The sequence below is a fragment of the Kwoniella mangroviensis genome, chromosome 3 (assembly GCF_000507465.2).
Source record: "Kwoniella mangroviensis CBS 8507 chromosome 3, whole genome shotgun sequence".
NCBI lineage: Eukaryota > Fungi > Basidiomycota > Tremellomycetes > Tremellales > Cryptococcaceae > Kwoniella > Kwoniella mangrovensis.
This window is the reverse complement of record NC_088829.1, coordinates 748,152-768,447: the sequence shown is the minus strand read 5'-3', so window position 1 is coordinate 768,447 and position 20,296 is coordinate 748,152. Positions and strand designations below refer to the sequence as shown.

Sequence of the window (20,296 nt, the reverse complement as noted above, 5' to 3'; positions counted from 1 at the left end):
CTGCTTCAAGTCCAGACCACGGATGTCCAGATGACCAATGTTACATCATCTCCCCAGTCTGCTATCACTCTTGCAATTCTTCTGATCCTTCTCGACCGCCGTTGGCGTTGGTGTATCTGATAAATCGACCAAATTGCTATTCCGAATCTGACTTTCGACATCACGAGTCTTTATGCCGCTTTGATCTTGATCTTTCCCAAAAACGCCTAATCCCCTTAGCGCTATGACCGCCACAAACATTCCAATCCAACATCCTGCGGCACTGAGCCAGAAAGAGCTTTGTATCCCTTTCAGATAAGCTTCTTCTTGGTTACTTCCATCAGAGAGGGAGATTTTGTATTGAGAATCAAATATGATGGACGTCAGTGCTAATCCGATGGAACTTCCTAATCTCAATAATGTTTGGAACAGGCCACTTGCTACGCTGTATTCGTCTTGGAGGGAGAAATGGGATACGAATATTAGACCGGTTGGTAGGAATCTGCGGAGCATATCACCGCCAGCGTCAGAATGGATGTATAACCATGGGTATGATGGAATTTTCGGATCTTAGCGATTGTTGAATCTCTGTGACTGAGATAAAGGAAAATGCACTCACATGTCTACTCCAAAGACTATCAACCACGTTCCGTGAAATGGTAATTTCCAATAATTGGTATCCTTTTCTGAAATTGCGAAACACATATTGCCGAATCTACAGTACGTACAGCAAGTCTCATGAGCGACACAAGGTACTTATACATAGATTAGCATATGTGTATGAGGTTACTCACCCACAAGCCAAGAGACCAGTAACGACTAACCAGTAAGCGGGTATTTTATGAATAAGCAGGGCGACCAAAATTGAACATATTATGCCGGCTACCTCTGTGGGTAAGAACCGTAGCATTGTTCCTACTGAACCAATAGATTGAACCTTTTGAAAGAATAAAGTGGCATTATATAGCGCTGGCTTTGTCCGATTGAAGATGCAGGTTATTGTCCAATTACTGATGGTCTCTCGCTCTCGACGGTACTCGTAACTCACTATGAACCCCATAACCGCCAGAAGCTAACAAAGTACAAGGAGGCCAATCTGCCTTTTGCCCTCGTCCATAAATCTAATCGCATCAGGGGTGTTTGATCTGTTTTGAGCGCGACATAGTGCTCCCAGAAGAAGAAGAGAATAGTGAGGATGATACCGAGGACTAGAAGAGCGATGATATCTTATTCGAGAAGGGTAATTTCAAAATGAGTATATCTATCTACTCATGGATCAAAGATATGCGACAGACAAACCTGATAGGGATGTGTCTCACTCGGCATGACGATAGGACAGAGGATACGTATAAAGAGAAATGTCCACTCACATCCTGTCTTCCACCCATGGGAAGCAGTTTGAGCGTCACTTATCGCAAAAAGAAACAGCACCAATCCGACGGTTACGAGTATCGCTCCTGGACAATCTACGTGTTTGTCTGTCGTATGAGATCCATCTGGAGGTATGACGATAATCACTGAAATTCCGATCAATAGGCCAATTCCAGCGACGACAAATAGACATGATCGCCAAGTGTATCTGTGGTGTTGGCAAAAAGACAAGTGTCGGTATCAGCCAGCACTATATGGTTATCGATCGATCCGTCAAATGAGAAGTGAAATTAAGACTTACTTGACATAAGACACGAATAGACCACCTATTAGTAGACCCAATATACCTCCTACAGAGAAACCAGCTCCAAAACAGGTGAACACCTTTGATCGTGCTTTACCCTGATACAGTTCTGCTATAATACCGGTCGTACTGGGTGTTCTACGAGGAGTATGCAATCATCAATGAGACAGACACCGCTCGAAAGAGCTGTTCAGAAAGTACGAGTAACACTCACGTCGTAGCTACTCCACATCCAGTCAAAGCCCTAGTAACGATCAACGCGGAACCGTTCTGCATGAATCCACCGATCAATGTGAATACGGTAAATACTACTATTCCAACTACCAATATCTGCTTTCTGCCGTATATATCCGCTAGTCTACCACTGAATAGAAGTAGACTGAATAGAGCAACGAGAAAAAGGTATATTGATCAGCGTGAGATGATCGGATTGGTAAATAACGTCTGATGACTCACCAGCCAACCGAATGATTATAGCTCGAGACTACCCATTGTAAATGCCCTTCACCAATATTCAAATCATTTTTAATAGTAGGTAAGGCAATGTTGAGCACCTGTCCACTACTTGAGGTCATCACTGTCGTAGCTGTTAATATGATCGCGGTGATTATCTGCTTCTTCAGTGACATCGCAGGTGGATTCGCATCCTTCTTGACAGTGGGTGAAGGTGGCCTGTAGCTCTTATCATCATTGGAATTAGGTGAAGGGTCTTGGCTGGTTGTTGATCTTCTGTTCGATTCAAGAGGTGAGTCATTCCGAAGTCCGAAAAGTTTATTTGACGCAGAGGGCGAGTCGTTGTTATTTTTGGCTTGTAGATTCCCCGGTTGCTTTTCTTGCGCCTCTTCAGGGGAAGAGGACTGGTCATCGGCAATGTCATTCGACATTGTTGTTCGTCTGTACTATATGTAGAAAACATTGAGAAGTCGATGACTGATCAAGGTGTCACCTAAAGACTTAGTACGATTTTACGATCGACGAGCGTTTTTTGAGCCTACTTCTACCAGAAAGGATAGCTCGCAGCTCCTATCTGAAAAGAGGTTAAGTACGAAGATTCAAATCTTCTTCTGACTACATCAGTACTGGTAAAGTATAAGAGGTAGATCAGCATCATGCAGTTAGTCGCCATGAGCGAACAATCCCTTCATCGCACCCTCATCAGAATCCGCGGTACAAAAGAAATTCCATCGTCTAGTGCGTCTACACGCACGAGATATCCTTTGGATACCCTTAGATACCTGATGAAGCCCGATGCGAGGCAGACTACAGTATTTGCAGTCTCTAGACCGTCATTGGTCGATTCAGGTCATTGTGTTTGAAGAACAGAGGAAATAAGTTATCAAGTTCGTCTGAACTTTTATATTTGTGTTCTGATCAGCAATAAGTCATCTTGCTCTTATCTGTCATATCAGTTTACAACAATCCATCACTTGTCACTTTAACCCCAAATATCCCTCCACTTTCTTCGTCCATACCCTCAATTCGTTAGTGCCATTTTAACACATCACCTCACTCGTCATTAGGCACTCGCCTCCCTTTCGTAGATGGGTGATCACTTTCACCTTACAGTTCTCCCTTTCGACCGAAACTCATACCAACCCTTGCTCGCTGCTTCCCCTTACCATACTCTGTGCATGATCCAACCCTTGAATTTGTTGGCGGGTAGAGGATAGAGTAGATCAGATGCACTAATTAGTGGAAATTAAGAGTAAATGACGTGATGACGTCATCTTGCGCCACTCGACTGTGGAATGGACTGACTCCGGTATCTGAAATTGAATACCATTCATTCGTCAGCACTAGCGGAGCAGAACGATAACATGGGATAACGTTACCAGATGTAGATCCATCCCTCTTTAACCAAACATTCATCTATCTATCTACATACCCATCCATTCCATTCCCACAAACGGACTATCTTCAAGTCATCTTCACCAACTTGCGCAACAATCAAACTATCCATTCAACAACAACAATAATGTCCTTTGGCGCTATCCCACCCCAAATTCCCGTGGTCCCCGCGACTTCCGCTCCCTCCACGTCCGCATCTGCTTCTACCTCCACTGCTGCGGCCCCACCAGCGGAAGTACCAGGAGCTCCAGTAGTCGGGGGCGAAGTACTTCCAAAGCCTGTCACTCCTGCTGAAGCTATCAGCTCGGAACCTGCAAAGGCTTTGGACCCAATTGCCGAACCTACCATTTTGGACAAAGCTCAAGCTTTGGCTAAGCCCGTGAGTTTCTTGACCATCACATGCAATTCCACAGCTGGAAGGCACCATGTGGTAGTAGACATTTGGCTGACGTCATGTACAGTACCTCGAGAAAGTCGAACCATACGCTCATAAAGTCCAAGAAGCTGCTAAGCCTTACACGGATAAAATTGAAGCTAAGACTAAGGAGATTATCGATAAAATTGAGGTGAGTAGGTAATATTTGACTGAGCTTTAGGATGAGACTGGGCAAGGAGACGAGGATTGAGGGGCTTATGGAGGTCCGAGAGATGAGAAGCTGGTGCCCAGGAGGTTTGAGATGACTTCTGAGGGCACGGTAGAGAGTCGCCGGCGGGAGGGAATATTTCTTGTTTCAACGAACGAATATAGATCTAAGATGAGTCTTGAGACGCTGATCAAATTCGTGTCTTGCATCACAGGGTAACGCGCCTTCAACCACCCCTGCTCCTACTTCAGCCAATACCGCTGAAAAGAGCATTGATAACGCTTCTGCCACCACCGCTGAAGCAGGTGAGAAGGCTAAAGGTATCTTCGAGCAAGGTCTTACCGCTGTTCAAGTAAGTCTTCACTGAATATCATGGTTTTGAGCTGTTGCTGATTTCTGACTGTCTAATTTCGGATCAGTCCACCTTCACTCAAATCACTCATACTATCGATGAGAAAACCGCTTCACCCACTCATCCAGGATTTATTACCCAAGTGACCAACGCTGCCCACAAAGTCGGCGAAAAGATCGAAAAGGCTTTGAACGATGTAAGTGAAGTACCATTCCATCTCAACCACTTCGCGGGCAGGCTGAAGATGCTGATAAATTGCTATCGCTGTTTTCTTCAGGTTGACAACAATACTACTCCTTCGGGTCATCCTGTACAAACTACGACCAACACCGTACCACACGTTATCCCTGGTCCCATTTAATCTTTCTGAGCACACATTGAATCATCTAATTATCTGAAATCCGAATATCTACAATTAAAGTATAGTCGAGTTGTAGAATTAGCTTTTTGTGTAAAGAAATCGAGTAATGAATGTTCATCCGACGGTGGAAGAGAGAAGGAGGTCGACGTCGATGTCTATAGAGTCTGAGTGATAAGAAATGCATAACGGTGAACTCAATAATCACCATTTCAATCGTTCCGTTCAGGTAAGAAGGCATTCCGGCCCAAGTTTGTTTTTCCTCTAGCGTCACATAGTCAGGTATATTGTGTGAGGTAGCCGGGACAGACTGGAGGCTTCGAGAGCTCTCCTGGTCAACTCTCATGCTGAGCTCTTCCCATGCCGCCTACCTGCTTGCGAGTGTCACCTAGAGCAGTCGATGGATCCGTAAATGTTGGACCAATCTCATGTCCCCTCAACGGGCGCCATATAGGAGATGTGACGCGCCTGACTCCCAGCAGGGCCAGCAGCAGTCGCGGGATTACACGGCGTTATGAGGGTCCAGTGCCGCCACCGTATAGTCCTGCAAAGTGCCACATTCACCGCATTGCATAGCCAGTATTTCTTTGTTTAGCTTGTACGAGTATACATCCTTGTCCCACTCACACTCACTCTGACCACCGCGTGTCATTTTCATCCTTCATCCTCAACCCCCTTCATCCCATCCATCCATTCATTCTTATCCTACACAAATCAAACTCATACATCTCACCATAGCAACAGCATCATAAGAACAAGGACACAAGGCTCGTCATACGGACAGAGCAAGAAAGGGGTCCAAGCATCGAAGCAAGGTAAGTTAGTGGAAGAAAGGTCTGATGGATGGGGGCTTGTTGGAGACAAGACCAGACGAGGGGATTCATGAAGTCATAGTTTAGGGTCATCACATCGCAGTCCACCATCTTACAATATATCAAACTACGTGAGAGGAAGGTATCACTGATATATAATCTCATTCATATCGTACAGAGACATACCACAAGAACGGTCAAGTCTACATCAACTCCCCTTTACCCGTCGACGTCGACGTTGATCCCTATTTCACACATTCATACATTCATTCGTTCCTCCTTCCCTCAGACACGACATCCCGTTTCTTCTATCATCAAATCCTCCCTATCGCGATATCAATTGACGACAGGTGTTCAGTACCCATACAAAAGGCAGAGCTCCAGATACGATTGTGAAGTGCATAGATTCCCGTAGGGTCGAAGGTCAAAGATCAAATTTTCACGCTCATATCTGAATAAAGGATAGTTGTGAGTCTCCTTGTCCTTCATAATGCAATATTTCTCTATTACTCTTTTGGACACCTCCTTCCATTTACTGTCACTGTCCAATGGACAAGAACTTCCTGCCTGATGCCGGATGGCACATCGCCAAGCGGTTTCACTCAAAACTTCACGTGATGGAAATTGTGGAGTCGCTTCACTTTCTTAACATTTAACAGGATGTGAACAATCATATCGTCATGCTTGATGCGCTTCTTCTAATCGCATACCATTTCCTCTAATACCTAAATGTTGTGCGTAGGGACAATAGGGGCATAGCTGACATACACCTTAATTTTCTTTCAGGCATTCGAAAGCTCCCTAAACCCAGAACATCTTCCTTCTTCTTCTCATCCCAGCATCCCTATTTCAAAATGGGCGAACAACAGAACGAAATCGACTTGGATTCGGTCATCGATCGACTTTTAGAGGGTGAGTCATTTTTACGCACCCTTTCCCTTTTGAACATGTCTGCTTGGCATCCGCGCCCAAGGTGGAAACGCTGACATTTGTATTGATCACTACACATAGTACGAGGAAATCGACCGGGTAAAGCTGTACAATTAGCAGAATATGAGATCAAATACCTTTGTACGAAAGCCCGAGAAATCTTCATCAGTCAACCTATCTTACTTGAATTGGAAGCTCCAATCAAGATCTGCGGTGAGTTATTGGGGTTCTCTTTAGAAGATAAGGGTAAAGCTGATCAAGTGCCTCTCACATAATCTAGGCGATATTCACGGACAATACTATGATTTACTGAGGTTATTCGAATATGGCGGTTTCCCACCAGAAGCCAATTATCTGTTTTTGGGAGATTACGTCGACAGAGGAAAGCAATCACTCGAAACTATCTGTCTGCTCTTGGCGTACAAGATCAAATACCCAGAAAACTTCTTCATCTTGAGAGGGAATCACGAATGCGCGAGTATCAATAGAATTTATGGATTCTACGATGAATGTGAGTCTTGTCTCTTGAAACGAAGGCACAGGCGGAAATTCTCTCTTCTTCTGAATGCTGACTCACTTGTTGCTGATGATTAGGCAAGCGACGTTATAACATCAAGTTGTGGAAGACCTTTACTGATTGTTTCAACTGTTTACCCATTGCTGCTATTATAGATGAGAAGATCTTCACTATGCACGGTGGTCTGGTAAGTCTACTGTTTATTTCGTTGCCAATTTTATGCATCTTCACTGACTATGCCTTCTTCCTTCAGAGTCCTGATCTTCAAAGCATGGAACAGATCCGAAGGGTAATGAGACCAACAGATGTCCCTGATACTGGTGAGCTAAAAGACTCTCCCCTGAGGAACGTATGACTGATGGCCTTTACTTGCTATCATTCAGGTCTCCTTTGTGATCTTCTTTGGTCTGATCCCGATAAGGATATCACAGGATGGAGTGAGAACGATCGAGGTGTATCATTCACATTTGGACCGGACGTGGTATCGCGATTCTTGCAAAAACATGATATGGATCTGATCTGTCGAGCACATCAGGTGAGTGATCAGACATCTCACTATTGGGAAATAGTGCTCATAGGTGCTGCCCTAAAGGTCGTTGAGGATGGTTATGAGTTCTTCGCCAAACGTCAACTGGTAACCCTATTCTCGGCTCCTAATTATTGTGGAGAGGTGAGTGAAGAATTTTTGTCAACCGTAATGATAGTAGCTCACTATCTTTATATCAGTTCGATAATGCCGGTGCTATGATGTCGGTCGACGACACATTACTCTGTTCCTTCCAGGTGAGTATTGACTTTCGCTTTCGTTCCCAGCAATGCTGATTCCTGGTCTTCACATGCAGATCCTCAAACCAGCCGAGAAGAAAGCGCCGAAATATGGGGGATACGGTGCCAGCGGACGGCGTCAGTGATCTCCCAATCCCTTTGATTTTGACAAAAAACATTGAAAAGAATCATATTTTCTTGAGTCCGTTTCTTTGTTCATCGTCCTCGTGTCTCCCCCCTTACGCGTTTCTTCTCTTCCATCTCATTCTTTCAATGTATTTTTCTTTTCTCTATTTCAAAACTTATACCCAGAAATTATATTACATAGATACCCCTTTCCTAGGAAGGTGTGGATATATGTATCTGAATATTTGATCTTTTAGACGAGTGTCGTGTCATGTCATTTCGCTGTCGTGTTTGCAAAACTGAATTGAAATAATCAACTAATCAGTCTTTGAACGAGTATGCTGACTTCTATCTATCTGATTTTCACTTGTAGCGGCCGTTACACCACCTCGAAAACAAAAAGGTGGTAAAACAAAACCATAAATCATAGATTAAAATAAAGTAAAATCGATATATTCTCAACAAAAACAATTTATTTTTCTATCTTTTGCTTTCCGTTTATGATTGTTCCTTTGAGGGCGTGTACATATGATATGATATATATATATATATATGTCTATGAGATCTTCATCTTGATGTGTTTTCTTTTCTCTTTCTTTTGTTTTTGTCTATGGTTGAGGATGTAAATATCTCTTGTCTTTTTTTCTATTTCTCTTATATAAGATGATAGCATTTACCTTCTCTTCTTATATATACTACTAGTACTAGCTTGGTTCCTCCTGACTCGTACTCTCACAATTTCTCATATATCAACTCAACCCAGATCAGATCAACTCAAATCATGAATTTCTATGTATACTCGTACCTGCACCTAACTCTTACTGCTCATCATGGAATGAGTTGAGGGGAGATGACAAGAGACCTGCGACATAAGAGTAACCCTTAAATACCAGATCTCAGCTTCGGCCGCGGTTACTTCCGTTCCCTTCCTTTTTCCCTGACTCTGATCATCTGTACAGCCTGTACCCGCTCTTTATTCTCCGCATGGTACGAGATGAAGCAGTATTGAAAATTTTCAATTGCCACTGATCATGCTTGCTCAAAGTTGGAAGAGTACTGGGGTCAACTATATGCAAATATTACTTAGGCTTGGCAACAGAGCAATCGAGCAACGTCACCCGTGAAGTCTTTACGGGCTTTGCCACTTGCTGATAACTGCTCAAGTAATCCTTCTTACTTGGTTGAATTGGAGAGCCGTAGATTACGGATACGGAGGAATTGGATTGAACTGAGTTGAGACCAAACACGTCATCCATGCATTTGAGGAAGATTTTCTCTCTGCTAGGTGAGAAGAAGCAGAGCTGACAGAGACACAATTTCTGAGCAGATGCAGAATTGACTCGAAGATTGTAGAGTATACTCTATACACTTCTGGGCACTGTTGGACCAGACGCTTCCTTCACCTTCTAAAGAGTTACTCGTATTTAGTTAGTTATTCATCCCTTCCCCATCAATGAATCCAGGCACGGAAGACCAAACTTGATCAGAGAGCTAAACGTAAACGTCAAAAATTCGAAAACAACCTGAGCTGCAGTCAGCGTGGATTCGAAAAAAGCCGAATCGGATCACGAGTACTGACTGTGTTATTACCCAGTACTCGACAACGAAACCCAAAATTTGTTTGTAGCATCAACCTGCCAGAAATCTCTCATCGTTAGTAACCACCATCACCATCACCATCACTGTCACTGTAGCACAACCGTCATCACCATCTAGTACAACCCAAATCAATCGTAGAACATCCTCTTGGTCCGATCTCAGATTCAAAACCAAACCCGAAAACGGAAACAAACGCAAAGACGTATCCGTATCGTAACATCCAAAAATTCGAAATTTGTTTATCCCATCCATACCTTGATCAGTTGACCAGTTGACCATCAAAAATTATCGTCGGCTCAGCTTAGCTCAGCTCAGCGGATTAATTAGTTACAGAGGATGACAACAACAGCTCAATCATCATTACCATTAAAGTTGACCTCAACAACAGCAACATCATCATCACCTTCGCCTTCGCCTCCACTATATAGCACCGGAATCAACAGCAACAGCAACACCAACACGGCCAACGAATGGAGTACGAATCCATTCTCGTATTCTACAGATAATGAAACTGATCCTCTGATCCCTTCATCATCATCTTCGACTGGTCTTGCACATACAAATTCGATTTCACCTTCATCATCCACACCATCATCTTCTAGATCTCCGAGGGACAAGATCAAGATGGATAACAATGGTTATTCACATCTGTCGAATGGTAGATATGGATATGATCATGACGGAAATCAAAATCAAAGTTCCAGGTGAGTATTCGTGTGTACGTGTGTGTGTGAGTGTGTGGAGGGTATGAAAGGATGGCCTGGACATGCCTTCTTGTCGTTGTCCTTCTCTGTAGATCCCCCCACCATACCACCATGCCATCATGTCACCATGCGGCAGCTATATCATCCACCATCGAGCTTTGATCCTCCACACACCATTGCCATTTCCATTAGTCGCTTATTGCTTCTTTCATGCTTCGTCTTTGCATGTCATGCTATAATGGTTGTTGGATTCTTCCTAATGCTGACCATTGAATATGTTGACTCTCAAAAATAGCACAAGCGTCAGCACGAACCCGAACCCTATGAAATCTCATCCACCGCCTGATCCACGATACCCTTATGCCAATCTCTTACAGCCTATTCCACTTGACATATCCACCTCCTCAACAGCAGCATCGGTTGCAGCTTCAACATCCCTACCGACATTATATCAATCATCCTCAGCGGCTTCATCATCATCATCATCTACATTGTTCTTTCCCAATTCAGGATTATTGAACACTACAGGTCCTATATCAAGTTCATCCACACTAGCAGGAGAGTCAGAATTGAATTTACCGATACCTTCATCTTCAATTTCAGCGTCAACATCGAATATATATTCCAATCCTACTCAAGCGGATATCCTACGTCGACATTCGATATCTAATTCATATTGGGATGATCCATCACCTGAACAAGATCCGTTGACCTCTCAAACTAATTCAGCTAGAAATTCACCTTCGGGTGGAGCGGGTGGACAACAGAAACCCAGTGGAAGTGGGAGGAGCGGACAGAAGAGGAGACAGAAGTATACTAGGACGAGAACAGGTTGTTTGTGTTGTAGGTCTAGAAGAATCAAGTGTGATGAAGGTAGACCTACTTGTAAGAGGTGTATAATAGCTAAAAAAGAAGTAAGTCATCCGTCAACTTCACGCTTCCTTTTGACCGTCATCGTATGGGAGTGAGAGTGATGTTGATTGATTTATTCATGTTCTGCGTTCAGTGTCAGTACCCTGATTCTGGTGAGGGGATGGGTAAGAAATCGAATGGGAAACACAAACATGGTGATGGATCTAGAAGTAGTACGGAAGAAAGTGAAAGTGAAGAAGATCGTAAACCTGCCCCCAAACGTGGGCGATCTGATGCAGGTAAACGTAAAGTATCGTGAGTGCTTTTCTTCAATTTGTATCGATCACACCAGATCTTTTTTGATCTTATTATTGACCCTGTATACCTCAATCACTTCATAGCCCATCTAAAGATAAATCTACGGTATCGGATTCGTCTCCTGATCAGCTTGATGGTAAAATTACGGTCAATGAGACTGGTTGGGACGCAAGTCTCGTCGGAGGTACCGGTTCAAACTCTTCTGCAAATACGAATACGAATTACGACTCTGGTCTGGCGCTTGGTACGGGATTGGCTAGTTCAGGAGAACAGTATCTGGCTGGACAGATAGGGAAGCAGGATTGGGCAACTTCAGAAGGTGGTGCGCCGATGTTGACCACGCCAAATTGTGAGTGTGCAGTCAGATCAAGTCAAATCTTCGTCATTTGCTAATCTGTGTAATGGCGATTGCTAGTCCTTCTCCCCTGGTTCCCTACAGCGGAAGAACGGAGTCTCATCCTACATTATTGTGCCAATGCCGCTTCTTTAATGATGGCTATCCCAAGTGGATTGAACCCAATGTTAGCTATCAACCTACCTCTAGCTCTTGATTCTCCAAGAGGTATGTCTGGTTTCTCTGTGGATCAAACATCACTGATGTACCGACTAACGCTTCCTTGGCTCTTAGGACTAAACCCCTCAGCAGATGCACTTCGAGTAGCTTTACTAGGTATTGGAGCCATTCATCAGGCTTTCCTGCTAGCTCGATCGGGCGTAGCTACTTCTCAGACCGCAGCGATGTTCCAGTATGCCTCGACTCTTAGGGATACAGGAAAAGAAATGGTCAGAAGAGCGGTGAGGAACGGAGACGGTGCGATGTCAGATGCTGCATTGGGAGCTAGTACCGCTCTAGGTACGATCGATATTTTCTTTGGAGGTAGTGGATGGGTGGATAATTTCAATTTGGCCAAAGAGATGGTAGCTATGTGAGTTCGTTCACCTCTCATGCGAATAGATTGAGCTGATGGATGGTGTGATAAATAGTCGAGGTGGTCCAGCTGAGATGCTCAAGAAATCTGAACCTCGTAAATTGACCGATGGAGTGACTGTATCTCCTGCTAGGTTGATGCTTGAGATTTTGGCCATATATGAGACATTCAGTGAGCTTTCTTACGCCGGGTTGATTTCGAAGAAAAAGCTGACCTTCTATTGATTGTTTGTGCAGGCTGCTTGACCACTGGCGAAGAACCGAGTTTGTTCAGCGATAGATGGGAGAGTTGGTGGTTGGAAGCTAGTCGATCGACTTATGAGGAACATTCCGTTGAGAAGCAATTTGGAAGTAAGTCATGATCTCTAAGCTTATCTTTCCTGTTGGGTTGCTGATATAACGTTTTGTGTTCAGTGTCTCGAGTGATGGTATTGCTCTTTGCTAGAGTGACTAGACTCTTAGCTAGAGTAGCTAGATCCAAAGTGATAATCACCGAAGATGATACCTCTACGCCTTGTACATACAGCAATTCAGCCAACCCTCTCTTATCGACCCTGGCTACTACTACAGGACTATCAAATGATGGGAAAACTTTAGATCCCTCGGTGGTCGAAGCTAGACAGTTAAATAGGGATGTAGACGCTTGGATAGAAAGTCTACAATTGAGTACACTGGAACATGAGAGGGTACAAGTTGGTAATAGAGCTTATGCGTACGCTATGAAGGTGAGCTTACGATCATCCAATTCAAAAGGAAGTGAAAGCTGATCTGATCTGGCGTGTGCGTCTCTAGATACTCCTCTTGAAAATGGTATTCAAATATCCTCGAGAAGATATCAGAGTGCAGAATGCCGCTCAACAAGTGTTACAACATTGTTCGTGGTCTACAGCTGCTTTGGGCATGTCGATTGAGTGAGTAAGATCTCCCTAAAAGTTGGCTTTGGCAAGTGATTCAAATACTGATTGTTGAAATTACGTAGCCTTACATGGCCTGCTATCATCGCTGGATCTTGTGTGGATGGAGCTTCTAGACAATGGGTATTGACGCTTCTTGAAGGGTTCAAGTGAGTCTGACCTTTCTTTACATCACATTCTTTTCTCATTGGCTCTATCGTCAGAGAAAACACCCTACCCCGCTTGATCCTCCTACAAATATAATTTAGTATAATCAGCTGATCGCTAACGATTCTTTGTACCTTGTATAGATCACAATGCTGCTTCGATATCGAAACTGCCAATAGGATCATAATGGAAGTTTGGAGAAGATCAGACTCCGGTGAACCACGAGCGGATTGGAAAGATGTCTGTGATGATTTGGGTTTACAGGTTTTGTAAGTTCCATGTCTACATTGCAATTTGGATTTTGGAATTGATCGTTTGAAAATCTGTGCTCATTCGCTTCTCTCTGTTCACTCTTTTAGACTATGTTAATGAAATCGAGCATGTCTGGCTTAGACTACGACACACTGTGGATTGAATTTTGATCCTTCTTCCGCCGCTTAGATGGTTATGGTATAATCTGGACAACCTTCTCGGTGCTTTCTTCACATTCTGTGCACCGTCTGTTCATCAATCCGGAGACTCAATTACTTTACTTGTAGCTATTCGTATCCGTGATCATCGTAAAAACTTCTATTTTGAGAGGTATGAACAGTATTTCAACATTATGATCTTCTTATTTTTACATCCAATCTCATCTCACCTCATTGTTTTAATGATTCAAATCAGACCAAATCAAGCATATAATTCATAATATAATAAATTTGCACATACAATACAATACAAATACAAATACGACCAAACCCATCATGCATCACAATCAATTGATATTATTGTACTTGCATTCATTCACTTGGAAATAGGAGATGACTTCAAGTAATGTCATTTGATGACATATCTTGTCGAAAGTTTCAGTAGACTTCAGAGAAGAAAAAGAATTTGTACCGTACTGAGAGGAATGGCGAATTGACAATGGGATTGACAATTTAAATTGATATATATATATTCATGAATGATGTTCGAGCAGAATATGTATATATATGTAAAACAAAAAGCAAACAAATTTTGATATAAGATAAGGAAGAAAGGAGATTCCAAAAGATGGATAATTGTATTTGTACAAGTACCGAGTACAAGTGCATGCGCATGCACATGAACATGAATGTCTAAAATGATATATATCATAACGAATAACAAAAAAGAAATAATCATTATCAAAAATGGAAAAATCAAAATGATGATACAGAACGATAAAATACCCAAATGAGAATGATGAATGACTAAAATACTGAAGAATAAATCGTTACCACTAAAAACCAAAAGAAAGAAAGAAAGAACAGTTTGAATTGTATATATGTAATCGTGTAAACCTCTTCAATCAAATTCAGAATCTACAGCTTCTCTTTCCCTTACTATAACATGTACAAATCGAACTACTCCCCGTCACTATCCAATTGAGCATAAGTACCTGGTCCGACCGTCGCTTCACTCATTTCACTATCCATTCTCTCCAGATGTGTAGGTCTAGAAGGTTGTTTACCTTTTATCCCTCCAATCCCATTCTGGGTGGTATCGGGAGTAAGAGCAGGCATATCTAAACTTAATCTAGGTAATCCAGCTTCTTGGTGGGTATGATTATGATTATTTCGTTCTGCTGCTGGACTGGCTAGAGTCGTAATTGGACCTGCAGCGACAGGTGCAGGTGAAGTTGGACTCAGTCCACCGGACGTAGTTGTAGTACTGGGATGTTTGGTATGTGCGCTAGTAGGTTGAGGGACTATCAAAGGTGCAGTAGTCGTGGTTGTATTTAAGATGGGCAGAGGTGAAGGGTTAGAAGTAGAAGTGTTGGTATTGGTATTCGTTCGAGAGGGAGTAGCAGAAGTAGGTGGAGAAGGTTTAGGTGAATTATTATTACTTGTATTACTTGATGATCCAGCAAAAGTGACAGATCTGTAATCACCACTTGTACCATTCTTATTCGATGCGTTTGAACTTGCTCTTGCCCTAACGTGATTAATCTTTGATAGTAATTTGCTCTTCGTACTGGTATCCGCATTGCTAGCCCTTCTGGAAGATGTAGAAGGTCCAGGTCCAGCTTGGGAAGTGACGATGATTGGTGCGGGACTTGGGGCAGATGAGTTGGCAGGATTTAAAGGTGATGATACGCTAGATACGGACGATTTACGTCGTTCGTCAGCGAGTTTACGTTGATGGTCTTCATGATCCATCAAAGACAATCTCATGGCTTCTTCGATCATTAGCTATACAGAAAATGTCAGCTTGTCAACCCTACGTGTGTCGATGGATTGACTCACTTCTTCCAATTCTCTTTCCCTGTTGGACGATCTCCTGCTTGACCTTCTTGATCCTGGCTCACTGGACTGTTGACCCACCGACATGCTGAAATCGGCTGTACCGGGTGCTCGAGATGATGTAAAACCAATAGGGATTAGACGATCTCCGACCTTTTAGGGGGAAGCCTCATTGTCAGCTCATAGCTGCAAAATTGAAACAAGACCATAGCTGACCTGTCTCATGACAATTCTCCTAGAGGCCTTTCTAGCAGCTGCTGCTTTGACAGCATTGAGTTTGTTTTCCCAATCAGGTCGAATTTCATCTACACCGATTGTACGTGTCATTTGTCAGCTAAAGAAGGATTCACTGCTCGTACAAGCTGAACATACCGATAAGGACCACCTCTTGAGCTTTCGAACTGACACTTTTCCTTCTAATCGTTTCTTTCATCTTGGGGTTCATACCTGGACCAACATTCAATTCTGCCTCACTACCCAGACTCAACGCTTGACTGAAACTCGATGCATCCCCTCCAAATTCTGATCCAGGTGAAGTAGCCAGAGCGACGCTCGAGGAGCTATCCAGAGGGCTTAGCGGTCGTTCGTAGATCACTCCGAAATCAGTTTCCATACAGAATGGACAACATGCTGGATCGGACTCGAGGTGAGTCAAGGTAGCTTCGGACCGTTTGATTTGGACAAAACATTCTGTACAAACTGGCTGTTGGCAGCATCGAGAGGTATTGATATTTGGTGGATAGTTCTGCGAATGGATTACACTTAGCAAATGCAGATAGGCGATTGAGTGACCATAAAGGAAGATAGCTGATCAGCCGAGTGAGACTGGAACGTTTACTCACAAGGAAACAAATTGGACATTCCACCGCAAATCTATAAGCTTTCTTCTCTCTCCTTATCCTCTCCTCTTTCTCTTCTTCCTTTCTTTGTACTTTCTGCTTATTCAACCCTGCACCAATCTTCTTAGCTACACTTCCCATTGTCGATGAATTCGGTGGATCTCTCTCATCTTTCAAGTTCTTCGTGAAGCTATTTTCTACGCCTTCTTCATAATCTTTTTCTCTAGTCTTATTCAAATTCTTCAATATTTGATCTTCTGACCAATCTTCTTGGAAATCTTCCAATCCTCTATAAAACGGTGCGAGCTTCCCATCTAGGATCAACCTCGTCACTGTACTTTTTGAATAGTCGTGTGCCTGTGGATGAGACAAGCAATGTGGGTTCTGAGGAGACAAGTGTCCTGCGTAGGGTAATAGGACTGGAGTAGATGGAGGAGGAGGTGAAGGTGGTGATACAGGTGGTGTTAGACCTGAATGGAAAGCTGTACTGCTTGATGTACCTGTACCTGTACCGGTGCCGGCTCGTGATCTAGATATAGGTTGAGGGGCAATTATAGGTCCATTGGGTGAATCGGCTTGACCAGTCGGAGCGGAGGATGTTGCTGTTGCGGAGGGAGCTGGGCCGGAGGTAGATGACTGAGATTGAGATGAGGATGCGTTACCCATCTTGTACGAAGTGATGAAGGTTGATCCTGCTGTGAGTAAGTATCGTGAAATCAGTCAAAGCTGTACCGATATCAATAAAGAAGAAGTTTAACTATAGTGGGTAATGGAGTATAATGAGAGTATGCATACATACCTATCTCTTGCTATGATCGATGGTCTTATGCTTTGCTATGATGAGATGGATAGATGGATCAATTGATGGATGTGTGAGTAATGTGCTATTTATTGCGCTATGCCGTATATAAAGTTACTTTGCGATTATGACGTTGTTCTTCTGTTGGATTGATCGTGTGAAGGCGACTTGTATATCAGGTTCATGCGTTGTCTTGGTACATAGGTAACCGGATGAGAGTGAATGGTTGTCTGTTTGAGTGTGATACCTTGTATCTTGCAGATGCAATTGATGAACCTGTTGGCCAAGTTGTGATTGAAAAGATAAGGCTGGAAGGATTGACGATATGACAGACGACAGATGATATGTGATATGCGTTATGTGAAATTGAGCTTTACGTAGGTGACCTATTCTTGAAATGGCGATTATACTGCAGCAGGACCAGACGCCTTCCTTTCTCTTCTCTTTTGTTCGGTATTTCTTGATAAGCGGTTGCACTATCTCAGTAGTATCAACTATATGTATATGTAGTTGTTATAGACTGAAAGATGCAGAAAAGACAAGCAGATATTTTTTTCCCTTGGTTGATGAAGCGGCCGTGATGTACCTCGGACCGGGAATGATGCCAATCTACTGACCATACGAGTAAATGTTTCATCAGCAGGCAGCGGGGATGAGCAGAGGCTGAGACTGTGAAGCTGACAAGGCCGAGAGTATGACAAGACTCGCGAGTCAACGTCACCGCGGGAATTAGAGAGGAACGGACATCACCGATCTTAACAGGGGGACTGCGCAAATAGGCTCACGCCATATGCTCAAAGTGTAGGCGTGTGCGAGTGCCTGAGGGTATATACTGGATCGTTCGTTGCAAGGACAATTGATGGATGGGTACTGATCAAGTGTGGATGAGATTGATTGATTGTTGACTACATGTATCAGTGACAGAACATACACCTAGGTCATCTCTTCAAGCTGCAAAACAAAATGTCATCAGCCAAAGTCGCCCCTTCAAAGGGTCGTAAGACGTTCACACCTCGACCAGCTCGTTCGGCAGAAGAAAGATTACCAAAGTTATACAGATCACTGACCGATCAGGTTGATGATGGGTATTTCACCAATGCCATCAAGACTTGTAAGAAGAGTGAGTCTAGAAATCTTCGATATGATATAATGTCTTCTATTCACTGACTTTCTGATATCGGTCATCTTTTCTTCAGTCCTCATACTCGATCCAAAGTCTCAAGCGGCCTATCAAACCCTGCTCTTTCTCCACCTGCAAACAGACGATTATTCTTCTGCTATAACGTTATTGGATAACGCGCCTAAGGACTCAAAGGACTCGTTCGAATTCGAAAGAGCCTATTGTTTCTATAGATTACATAGGGAGAAGGAGGCGTTGTCATTGATAGAAGGCAAAGAAGGCAGGAAAATACATCACTTAGAAGCTCAAATTGTGAGTCGTCGAATCCGTAAACAATTGGGTGTAAAGTAAATGAGCTGATGTTATATATTTTATAGAAATACAGGTTAGGAGAGTATCAACGTGCTCAGGAGATCTACGATGATTTGTTAGTGGATGTTAGCTCGGTGAGTCATCCTCAACATAATCCCAAACTCCTTTTTCCGTATAATTGTGAATTTATGCTGATTTCTTAACCCTCTCATCTCAGTCATCTTCCGAACATTCAGACATCCTTACCAACCTGAACGCCACCACATCCCATCAAACTTTCTCAACATCAACCTATAAGTCACACTTATCCACTACGGACGATTTGGAGAACAGCGTACCTTCTTTACCTACCGGATGGTCAAAAGTCCCATCAACAGATAAGAAATCTATCTCTGCCAACGCCCCTAAAACAGCACCGTCGTCCAATGCGAAGGCTACAGCAGATAAAGAGAAGAAGGGTAAAGACGGTGAGAAGAAGAGGAAACATAAGTTGCCTAAAGGTGCGGTTGTTGGGAAACCTTTTACCGAAGATGTAAGTTTCGTTCTGGCAAAGGTTTTATTCTCCTGTATCATGTAAAAAGTTATCCAACCAAATCATCTAATGCTGATCTGTCTTCGTGACGGTAGCCCGAACGATGGATCCCTCTCAAACAACGTGCATCCTATATCTCTGCTCAAGCTAAGAAGAAAGGTGGTAAAGAAAGTATGGGAACGGGATTCACTCAAGGAAGTACCGCTCAACCTTCGCACACTTCTGGAGGAGGCGGTGGTGGAGGTGGTGGGAAGAACAAGAAGGGGAAGAGAAAGTAGATAACAACATCGGATCGTAGCATTCTTATATCATTGGGGGAACAGGAAGTGGTATGCAAGGCGAGTCTATCCGTTTGCTTTTGATCCTGGATCTCGTGAGAAAAAGCATGATATCCAATATACCTCAGCTGGGACAAATGACCAAGGTGGTGAAACCAGCTCACCACCAGCCGTCATATCACTGCCTCAGAAAGGGCGCATCACATGTCTTCTACCAAAATCATCCGAGCGCACGTGTTTTCGACCAATCCACCGAACAAGGAGTCGTAAGACTTGGCGACTGACTTTTTACATGTGTCTGTCCCCATCAACATCACCCACATCAACAACGAAGAAACACTGTTCTTCCTCTAACCTCCCAACACTCTCATCTGTTCATGGCATCTGCCCAGGAGAGCTGTTTGACCTCTTTCGAATAAGGGTACACTGACGATTCACTCCTGGCGTAGGATTGAATTATTGCTCTTCCTTGACACCGCACTCAATCGTCTATCCCTACATTTCACAGAATTTGATGGATATCCAAACAGTGAGAGGTCCGTGCGTCGATTTTCACGCATGTGTTATTGATTTTCCCAATATCAATCCGAAAATTCCAGCAAACCTGATATCCCATCATCAGACACACACAACTCACAACTCTTACAATCTATGAGCAATCCGGTCAGGGTCACCTTGTCATCGACCGATTGAAAGATGAGAACTATTTATACCTCATCTTCCTCTTATCATCTTTCTTTCTCTCTTCTACTTTCACAT

The 20,296-nt window shown here is 43.3% G+C and overlaps 7 protein-coding genes across 7 annotated transcripts; 5 read left to right on the top strand and 2 right to left on the bottom strand.

The window, feature by feature from the left end:
* Positions 1-45: 45 nt before the first annotated feature.
* Positions 46-2,538, bottom strand: I203_108107 (uncharacterized protein; the record flags this gene model as incomplete). Its single annotated transcript, XM_065518325.1, has 9 exons — positions 46-481; positions 599-694; positions 774-952; positions 1,028-1,051; positions 1,141-1,205; positions 1,350-1,558; positions 1,652-1,792; positions 1,869-2,033; positions 2,111-2,538. The coding sequence occupies 9 exons, from the start codon at positions 2,536-2,538 to the stop codon at positions 46-48; spliced, it is 1,743 nt and encodes a 580-aa protein (XP_065372690.1).
* Positions 2,539-3,629: 1,091 nt separating this feature from the next.
* I203_108106 (uncharacterized protein) lies at positions 3,630-4,799 on the top strand (the record flags this gene model as incomplete). Its single annotated transcript, XM_019148284.1, has 5 exons — positions 3,630-3,881; positions 3,964-4,068; positions 4,301-4,438; positions 4,506-4,634; positions 4,716-4,799. The coding sequence occupies 5 exons, from the start codon at positions 3,630-3,632 to the stop codon at positions 4,797-4,799; spliced, it is 708 nt and encodes a 235-aa protein (XP_019002517.1).
* Positions 4,800-6,462: 1,663 nt separating this feature from the next.
* On the top strand, positions 6,463-7,966 carry I203_108105 (serine/threonine-protein phosphatase PP1; the record flags this gene model as incomplete). The annotated part of the gene is made up of 9 exons (XM_019148283.1): positions 6,463-6,520; positions 6,620-6,751; positions 6,819-7,049; positions 7,133-7,242; positions 7,309-7,375; positions 7,439-7,590; positions 7,648-7,725; positions 7,782-7,838; positions 7,898-7,966. 9 exons carry the CDS (start codon positions 6,463-6,465, stop codon positions 7,964-7,966), a joined length of 954 nt encoding a protein of 317 aa, XP_019002516.1.
* A 1,915-nt stretch (positions 7,967-9,881) lies between these two features.
* I203_108104 (uncharacterized protein) lies at positions 9,882-10,253 on the top strand (the record flags this gene model as incomplete). Its single annotated transcript, XM_065518324.1, has 1 exon — positions 9,882-10,253. The coding sequence occupies one exon, from the start codon at positions 9,882-9,884 to the stop codon at positions 10,251-10,253; it is 372 nt and encodes a 123-aa protein (XP_065372689.1).
* A 319-nt stretch (positions 10,254-10,572) lies between these two features.
* On the top strand, positions 10,573-13,681 carry I203_108103 (uncharacterized protein; the record flags this gene model as incomplete). The annotated part of the gene is made up of 11 exons (XM_019148282.1): positions 10,573-11,163; positions 11,256-11,416; positions 11,503-11,768; positions 11,835-11,981; positions 12,048-12,345; positions 12,404-12,519; positions 12,585-12,698; positions 12,762-13,072; positions 13,140-13,258; positions 13,327-13,410; positions 13,552-13,681. 11 exons carry the CDS (start codon positions 10,573-10,575, stop codon positions 13,679-13,681), a joined length of 2,337 nt encoding a protein of 778 aa, XP_019002515.1.
* A 1,097-nt stretch (positions 13,682-14,778) lies between these two features.
* I203_108102 (uncharacterized protein) lies at positions 14,779-17,162 on the bottom strand (the record flags this gene model as incomplete). The annotated part of the gene is made up of 5 exons (XM_019148281.1): positions 14,779-15,606; positions 15,661-15,810; positions 15,874-15,962; positions 16,030-16,402; positions 16,500-17,162. 5 exons carry the CDS (start codon positions 17,160-17,162, stop codon positions 14,779-14,781), a joined length of 2,103 nt encoding a protein of 700 aa, XP_019002514.1.
* A 1,096-nt stretch (positions 17,163-18,258) lies between these two features.
* On the top strand, positions 18,259-19,537 carry I203_108101 (uncharacterized protein; the record flags this gene model as incomplete). The annotated part of the gene is made up of 5 exons (XM_019148280.1): positions 18,259-18,415; positions 18,492-18,727; positions 18,793-18,861; positions 18,945-19,259; positions 19,355-19,537. The coding sequence occupies 5 exons, from the start codon at positions 18,259-18,261 to the stop codon at positions 19,535-19,537; spliced, it is 960 nt and encodes a 319-aa protein (XP_019002513.1).
* Between the last annotated feature and the right edge of the window lie 759 nt (positions 19,538-20,296).